Raw genomic sequence first — 8,788 nt, forward strand, 5'->3', positions numbered from 1 at the left:
TCTTCAAAAACCCTCAGGTTGGTCCTCCCTCAGAAATACTACATGCCTTTAAGATCTGCCCTCAGGTCAGTCTGTCTGAGGTGGTCTGCTCATGATATCCCCACAGTTCAACACTGGGCAGTTCATTTTTCTTGGCCTCCCTCTCTCTCTCTGTTTTTGCAAATCTATCTCACCATTAGTTCAACTCTGTACCATCTGGTTAGCTTCAGTGTTTTCTCAGTAGAGACTCCTCAGAGAGAAAGAGAGGGCCTCTCATGTCTTCACAGCAAAGCATCAAACAACATTTCAAAATGGCCATCAGCGAAAGACATGGCCTGCCCTTCATCATTTAATAGTAATAATAATGCGTTTTGGCTGTTGCCACAAAGAGACTGTGATATCTGTTGCTCTGTGACGTGAATGGAAAACTGTGAGGTATTATCTCGTTTTCGAAAGACTCATGCATCATGTATTCACAATTATCTCCTCAAGTGTTTGCTCTCTCCTGAGGCAACGGTTACCTTATAAGTCCCTGAGAATCTGACGAATAGAAGTCCTGGCAAGTACAAAGACAATAGAATATCACTCAGAAACTCTGTGAGAGTGGACTACTAATATCTAAACAGAGGATTCAGTACAAATATTGTATCAAAGGACTGCAGTCTTGTGTTAGAGCGTCCTGAGATTGTTATCGTAGGTCATGACTTCATTTGTGCTAGCGTTAGCAAAAACATATTTTCTCGCCGCAGAACTACTATCTGTGGAAGAAGGATACGAAAACTCTCAAAGACATGAAAGACAGAGATAAGGAGTTACTGGTGGAGGTAAGTCTCTCACACACACACACACACACACGCACACACACACACACACACACACACACACACACACACACACACACAGGACCCCCTTGAAAATGAGATAGTATATCTCCAGGGGTTATTCCTAATAAAGCAATTTCACTACACACACACACACACACACACACACACACACACACATACATAGCCTACACACACACACACACACACACTCACAGACACACACACACACACACACACACACACACACACTCTCTCTCTCTCACACACACACAGACACAGACACACACACACACACACACACACACACACACACACACACACACACACACACACACACACTGTGACAGCTTCCAGTGTGACCTCTCCATGCCTCCCTGCCCCCCCTCCCCTCCCCCTCCCCCTCCCCTCCCCTCCCCCCCCCCCTCCCAGGAGAACTTCTGTGGGACCTCCATCATCGTGCCTGACCTGGAGGGGGCGCTCTACCTCAGGGAGGACGGCAAGAAGTCCTGGAAACAGAAACTCTTCCTGCTGCGGGCTTCTGGAATCTACTACGTCCCCAAGGGGAAGAGCAAGGTCAGCACGGGGTCAGGGGTCAAAGGTCATAGGTCATCCCAGGTCAAGACAACAAGCTCAGACAACAAACACACAACCATGCACTACCTACGTATATATGGCCCAGTTATACCAGTGTCAACATAGATCTCTTCTAGATGGTTCCTGCATTACATTCAGTTGCTATGTGATCAAAAGTAACCCCCCTTTTTCGGGGGGAAAAAAGAGGTACAAGAAAATAAAAAAGGACTATTGCAAATTTGGCTGGATGTCAACTAAAACCTTTATGAAATGCCAGGAGGTTCTTTACTTTGAGGCTACAAAGTTCTAGTGCTTCATCTTTTTTTTTTCTGGATCGACGCCATAGAAACCCTCTAAAAATACAGCTTGGTTATCTACACCCTGCTGGCTGCGTAGATTCACTTACATCTTTCATCTTATGGCATCTCTTACTCACATACGTTCTATTCATATACATGTTGTCCTTGTATGGTGAGATGTGCAGTATTGCTAGTCAAAAGGTGAACTTGCTAAGTCTTCTTCTCTAGGCTACGTTAGCTGCAGACTCTGGTGCTGCACGTGATTGATTCATTGACTAACCATGTGAGCTCAATGACATTTGCGTCCATGACCTTTTTTTTCTTCTTCCGCAGACGTCTCGTGACCTGGTGTGTTTCGTCCAGTTTGACAACGTAAACGTCTACTACGGCAAAGACTTCAAAACCAAATACAAGGCTCCGTCAGACTTCTGCTTTGTTCTAAAGGTGAGTAGCCTAACGGGCTGACTTAAATAGATGACTTATATAGACTGACTTATACAGTAGCCGAATGGACTGACTTATATAGACTGACTTATACAGACTGACTTACAGTATATAGACTGACTTATACAGACTGACTTATACAGACTGACTTACAGTATATATACTGACTTATACAGACTGACTTATACAGACTGACTTACAGTATATAGACTGACTTATATAGACTGACTTATATAGACTGACTTATATAGACTAACTTATACAGACTGACTTATACAGTAGCCTAATGGACTGACTTATATAGACTGCACTTATATAGCGCCTTATTCCAAAGCGCGGCCTTTACAACAACCAATGGCGGCAAGCTACCATGCAAGGCGCCGGCCCGCTCACTGGGGTTCAGTGTCTTGCCCAAGGACACTTCGACATGTGGCCATTCGGGGCTCGAAGCGACACTCTGCCAGCCTTGCGGTCATTAGATGCCGGCTCTACCTCCTGAGACACAGTCGCTCCATGAAGTCAATAGTCAGTCTAAAAGTTGGTGTCATCTACCAGACTGCCTGGTACTGCAATACGAAAGAAAAAGTTCATTGTTTGAGGAAGTAAAAAAAAACAAAAAAACAGGACAAATGCTTGAAGTTGAAGTTTAGAGTGCCTGTTCTCTTCAGTTGTTTGGCTGGCTTTCCTTCCATCCAGTATCTTTCAAGATCCTCACTCTCACTTCTGAGATGCTGACTGATTTGAAAAAGGAGAATTAGCCTAGATGGGGTTTGTGGGTTCGTGTTTTAAGGATCTGAAAGTACTCTTTTCTTTTTCCCCTTTTTGTGTGTTTGGAAACACTTGAATCAGCAGGCACCATTAGTCTTAAGGTGTCGGGGGATCAAAGCTAAAAGGGCATAGAGAGGCAAGGAGACTGAATTACCTTTCACTGAGCGCCATCATCCTCAAGGCTGCAGGAGGAGAAGCAGTGAGGCTGGGGCGTTACCTGGCCAAGGGTGCAGGAAGATGACCTCACTGGGTCAGCAGACAGTTTGAAACCCTAGGCAGGTTTGGCAAGGCTACTAATATCCAACTGAGGGTCATCACAAGGCATCTCTGAAACACGGGTGAATGAAGTGCATTTGGAGTTCCATTACAAATAGTAAATGGACTGCACTTATATAGATTGACTTATATTGTCAGACTGACTTATATAGACTATCCAAAGCGTTTTACAACGGCTTCTCATTCACCCATTCACACACACATTCACACACCAATGGCGGCAAGCTACCATGCAAGGCACCAGCCTGCTCATTGGGAGCAATTTGGGGTTCAGTGTCTTGCCCAAGGACACCTCGACATGTGGCCAGCCGGGGCTCGAACCGCCGATCTGCCAACCTTGCGATCATTAGACGCCGGCTCAGAGCCTCTACCTCCTGAGACACAGCCTCTACCTCCTGAGACATAGCCTCTACCTCCTGAGACACAGTCTCTACCTCCTGAGGCACAGCCTCTACCTCCTGAGACACAGCCTCTACCTCCTGAGACACAGCCTCTACCTCCTGAGACACAGCCTCTACCTCCTGAGCCACAGCCGCAGTCCCATGCTATTACCTTACCGTAACGACAACAGCACATGTTAGCTGCGTTCAACACTCAAACTGCTCAATTACAGTGTATTACTCAGGCTGTTGGGGTCACGTTTGACAAGGGGGAAGTGCATTGCTAGGAGATTAGTTTAAGATGTGCATGACCCCAAGGTCTGATGCTTTTAACTGCCCAATAATTTATGACTGCCTTCCAAAGACCAAAACATGACTGTTATTACTTTTAACTCAGCAGCAATGATGTTAAAGTTAATGCAAAGCTGGTAGACTAACTCTTTCAGTTTCTCTTTTTCAAGATACCTACTGCTGCTTTGGGGACTATGTACCCAATGTACTGTAGCGAGAATACAATGTTGGACACATTCTGCCCCCTAGTGGCGGTTTCACATGTATTCAGCTAATGGAAAAACATTGAATTACTATACCACTTTACTAGGCCATATTGTAGCCCTAAAGCAAAGACAAATATGTTTTTCTCTCTCACACAATGCTAATGTGTTCATGAAAGACGGACAATGATCTCATCAAAGTGTGGCGTTTGAACAACAGCCAGGGGAAATAATAACATCACTATTCATTCAGTAATGGATGCAGTCACAGGGCCATGTTTCTATCAGCAGTGAGGACATCTCAACGTGTTGGACTTCTTCCATGTTGGTTGACATTAGCATCGACTTGATTATCACCAGCTTTCCATGACGGAATTCAATGTATAAATGATTGGAAGTTGGAACCAATTCCCGCAAAAAAACAGATGAGAGATTAGACAGGGCAGTGAGTGACACAAGTAAGCCATGTGATGTCATAATAATAGGTCATTTCCACCCAATCATGTCAAACTCACATGCATCACCAACACTGCTGCCAGGATAATTGGACGCACCCCACACCCAACCTCACAGCACTAAACAACAGGGCCATCTCACACATCGCAACCACAACTAGAACAGGACATCACCCACCCCCTCAATCTGTAACTCGCCCCACTGCCATCCGGGCGTAGGTACAGAACGCTACGGTGCAAAAGGGCTCGCTTTGGCAAAAGCCTGAACCCCGCAGCCATTGTTGCCTTAAATAACAGACCGCGCTGAGTGTGTGTACTTGTGTATCTGTCATGTGTAGTACTGTCTGTTGTTGTCTGTGTTATACGGTGTTGTATGTATATATGTATACTGTACAGTGGTGTGGAAATGAATTACTCCCTGGGGACAATACATCTAATCTAATCTAATCTAATCTAATCTAATCTAATCTTCAGCACCCCCAGATCCAGAAGGAGTCTCAGTACATCAAGTTTCTATGTTGTGATGATGCCAGGACTCTGAACCTCTGGGTGACCGGTATACGCATCGCTAAGGTGAGCTCAGGCCTTCCAGCATCCTACTGACGTTTATATCTCCATGGAAATATGTCCTACTGTATGCATATTCTGTAGGTATGCAGATAGGTTTTAACACTAGAACAGTCATGGGGTGGGGTCATTTGATTCTGTGAGTAAACAATATGTTATATCTTTGCACTCGATCAAATTTCAGGACCCTCCTTTCATGACTTTTCCTAGATATGTGCGTTCTACCACCCAGTATCCTTACATTTTCAAAATCACTCCAGGATAAGCTAATATAAAGCTATTTTTGCAGTTTTTCTGTGTAGGAGGCAGGCTAATTTACAAGCCGGCCAACTAGTGGTCGTTGTGTGTAAATAGCAGCTTTCCATTGTAAAGACTATGGTCATTTGACCCCAGAGGCGGCTCTTATAGTAGGTAAAACAGGCACAGATGTTCTAGTGTTAAAACATGAGAGCTCAATCTATTCCACAAAGGTGTATGTGAGATTTATTTAATCCATACATGCAGTACCAACAGTACCATTTCATTCATATTCGGCAGACTAGAGTAGAAGACTCTCTGTGACCAATTTGTGATATTCCATATCGTTAGCCTCATAGCATAATACAACAAGTCATGTTCACTTGTGGTCAGCCGAGCCATCTTTGTATGTAGTGTCATAAATGTCTATGTCAAAGAGATGACTTGGGCAGATACTGATTTTGGAATGTAACAAGCATTCTAACAAGCAGGCTGATGGCATAGTAGGCAATAATGCACAGTGAATCAGCAGTGTTAGGAGAGTAGAGTTAGGCAGATATCTCAATTTGGCTTTGAGATTAGGCAATTATGCTTATTAATTATTGACTTAGGCAATTATGCTATGAGGCTAACGATTTGTTCCAGAGATGGAATAAAGATGAAATAAAACAGAACAAAATCCTCAACCCCTGCCGTTGAACATCGCTGCTTTATAGTATCATAACACGTTTCTCTACCCAGGGAAAAGACTTAACTGAGGAGATCCGTCTGTCTGTCTGTCTGGTATGTAATAACGCTGTGTGTCCTCTCAGTACGGCGTGGCTCTGCATGAGAACTATAAGACATCCGTGAGGAAGGCGGCGGTCTCCAATGTCTGGACCAACCGCACCATCCCCTCTACTACCACTCCATCAACACCTTCCCCCACCACCAAAGGTAACAAGATCATAATCATAATCATAATCATAATCATAATAATAACTTTTATTTGTACAGCGCTTTTCCTGCTAACGTTGCAGCTCAAAGTGCTTTAATCATTATATAATCATAATTCATTCATTATTTAGTCATTTAAAGGCAATATTAAAAAGATGGGTTTTTAGTGTTGACTTGAACATTATGTGCTGAGGTTGCATCCCTAATGTAAACTGGCTGTGCATTCCACAATATGGAATGCACTTTGGGAATTTGGAATTTCATTTTTGGAATGGAATTTGGAATTTCCACAAAGATCCTACCATTGATGTGATCCCAATACAGTACAGTAGATGTGTGGTGGATCAAGTAGTGTAATATCGTTTTCATGTAATGTTTGTCCTTTTCTCACCCCCTCTTTCTCTCTCTCTCTCACCCAGCCAAAGCTTCCCCTCAGGCCAACGGACATGCCTCCCAACCCCCTGCAGGCTCCGTGGCCAAGGTATTAAATCACACCCACAACCGTCCACAACGCCAGTACTGATGGGATGTTTATTTAATAGGTGCTAGTGTGTGGTGCTTTACAGCGTTTAAGTAAGGCTTTACTAGATCGATAATGCCTCAGAGAATGTAAAGATGTTATGGCTGCAGTAGCTGTTAGAGCTGTTAGAGTATTTTAAATAAAAGTTTATAGTGACAATACCACCGCTCATCCGTGATCAAGACTTTGCTGAGGTGCTGGAACTGAAGAGTATCAATAGAGAAATGCAAAATAACAGCATCCGCACACTCAAACACTGTGCAAAAAAACGTAGTTTATTGTGAGTATTTGCACAGTGTTTGAGTGTGCGGATGCTGTTATTTTGCACTCAAATAAAAGTGTATCACATTCAAAAGCTACACTAACACAAATGTTTTAAAACTAACGGACCATCCGTGTCAATCTTCAGGATCTTGGAAACGCAGGACCTCTCCCACCTCCGCCACCACCTGCTGAGTTCATCCCGCCCCCCCCACCCCCACCCCCCCCGGCCCCAGTCCTGCCCACGCGCTCCCCCAAGGCCCCCATGAGAAGCCTGCCCAACACCTTCCCCCCCCCACCCCCACCTTCCCCCCCCATGGACGCCCTCCCGCCCCCCCCACCCCCTCTAGCCCAGGACGACGGCGAAGACCCTCCGGACTTCCTCCCCCCCCCTCCCCCCGCCCCCGGCGGCTCCTCCCCCGTAGCCAGTTCTCTTCCTCCCCCCCCACCCCCCATGATGTGTTCCCTCCCTCCCCCGCCCCCGGACCCTGGGTTCACGTTCGCTGACAGCAGCTCTCTGCCGCCCCCCCCCCCCGACCCCGGGTTCCGCCCCCCCGCGGTCGCCAGGAGGGGTCCGTTACCCCCACCCCCGCCCCGACAGAGCACGGCTGGGCCAGGGGCAGGGGGACCCCCTCCTCCACCAGGGGCAGGGGGACCCCCTCCTCCACCACCACCTCCACCCCCCCCTCCTGCACGACCGACCCCCGCGGTGAGGAAAGCAGGCCCGCCTCCCCCCAGGAGAACAACGCCTCAGTTAGCGGCGCCCAAAGGCGGGGACTTCATGTCAGAACTGGCCAAGGCCATGCAGAGAAAACGCACCGATGACTAAAAACATCACATCGATCGTTTGAAATTCTCAACACAGACAGACACACGCCAGAGGAACTTCCTGCTACGACTGGTGGATTGATGATTCACTTGCTTAGTCAAATGTATCGATTGTAAGTCGCTTTGGAATAAGGCGTCTGCTAAATGCCAAAAATGTAAATGTAAAAAATTTAACTTGACCCTATTTTAAACTTTTGAAATGTTTGTGAACATGAAAGCCACAAAAGATCAGGACGATAATGTTTTTTGATTTAAGAGATGTTGAACTCCAAAGGCATTGTTTACCTGATAGTTTCATCATTTGGAAGAGAGAGATTGTAGGTATTGCTAACAAATATGTATCGCAATTGATGACAAGGTTTACTGTATTAAGGTGAAGGTTTACTGTGTTATTTGCAGTGTAGATTAGCAGAGTGTTGATAAAGAGTTGTACAGAACATGCAGAATGAATCATGTTGTCTACTGATGATGCTTGTTGCTAGGACTGTTTTATAATTTAAATGTAATACACATGACTTATTCCTATGCTTTTGGTTCGAGGGTTATGTGTAAATACAAATGCACCGGTTTCAGATAAATATTCCTATTTTAGTCCCGATTCTAGACTTCCTTTCCAGCCTGTATTGTTACCTGCTCCTTTCTAACGTATGTCCTTTGTGTTAACAATGTGTTAACAGAAAAGAAGAGAGTGCACACCACAGAAAATGGAAGCGAGGTGCTGGCAACAGAACAAAATCTAATTAAAAGAACTTAGAAGCCGCACACTCAGGTTCCAGATGCAACAAAATGCGGTTTAATAGGACGGTTTCGTCCGTAGCCGTAGCATTTAAGACTTGACAAAGGCTACGGCCGAAACAGTTGTCCTGTTAAACCACATTTTGTTGCGTCTGGAACTTGAGTGTGCGGCTTCTACTTCTTTTAACGATGTGTTAACAACAGAATTTGAA

General features: G+C 45.3%; 1 protein-coding gene across 1 annotated transcript in view; it reads left to right on the top strand.

Annotated features, from left to right (window-relative positions):
- apbb1ip (amyloid beta (A4) precursor protein-binding, family B, member 1 interacting protein) overlaps positions 1 to 8,426 on the top strand; it is a gene marked incomplete at its 5' end in the record, with an annotated part of 18,871 nt that extends 10,445 nt beyond the window's left edge. Inside the window, 8 exons of the mRNA XM_080547812.1 lie at positions 1 to 17; positions 729 to 803; positions 1,233 to 1,376; positions 2,009 to 2,119; positions 4,967 to 5,065; positions 6,109 to 6,232; positions 6,652 to 6,713; positions 7,162 to 8,426. The exon at positions 1 to 17 is cut by the window's left edge and continues 105 nt beyond it. Of these exons, the coding sequence (XP_080403938.1) occupies positions 1 to 17; positions 729 to 803; positions 1,233 to 1,376; positions 2,009 to 2,119; positions 4,967 to 5,065; positions 6,109 to 6,232; positions 6,652 to 6,713; positions 7,162 to 7,842 (1,313 nt within the window). The 3' untranslated portion in view covers positions 7,843 to 8,426. The remainder of the gene's footprint in view (positions 18 to 728; positions 804 to 1,232; positions 1,377 to 2,008; positions 2,120 to 4,966; positions 5,066 to 6,108; positions 6,233 to 6,651; positions 6,714 to 7,161) is intronic.
- Positions 8,427 to 8,788: the final 362 nt, after the last annotated feature.

The sequence above is a fragment of the Nansenia antarctica genome (assembly GCF_963989245.1).
Source record: "Nansenia antarctica genome assembly, chromosome: 17".
NCBI classification, from domain to species: Eukaryota; Metazoa; Chordata; class Actinopteri; order Argentiniformes; family Microstomatidae; genus Nansenia; species Nansenia antarctica.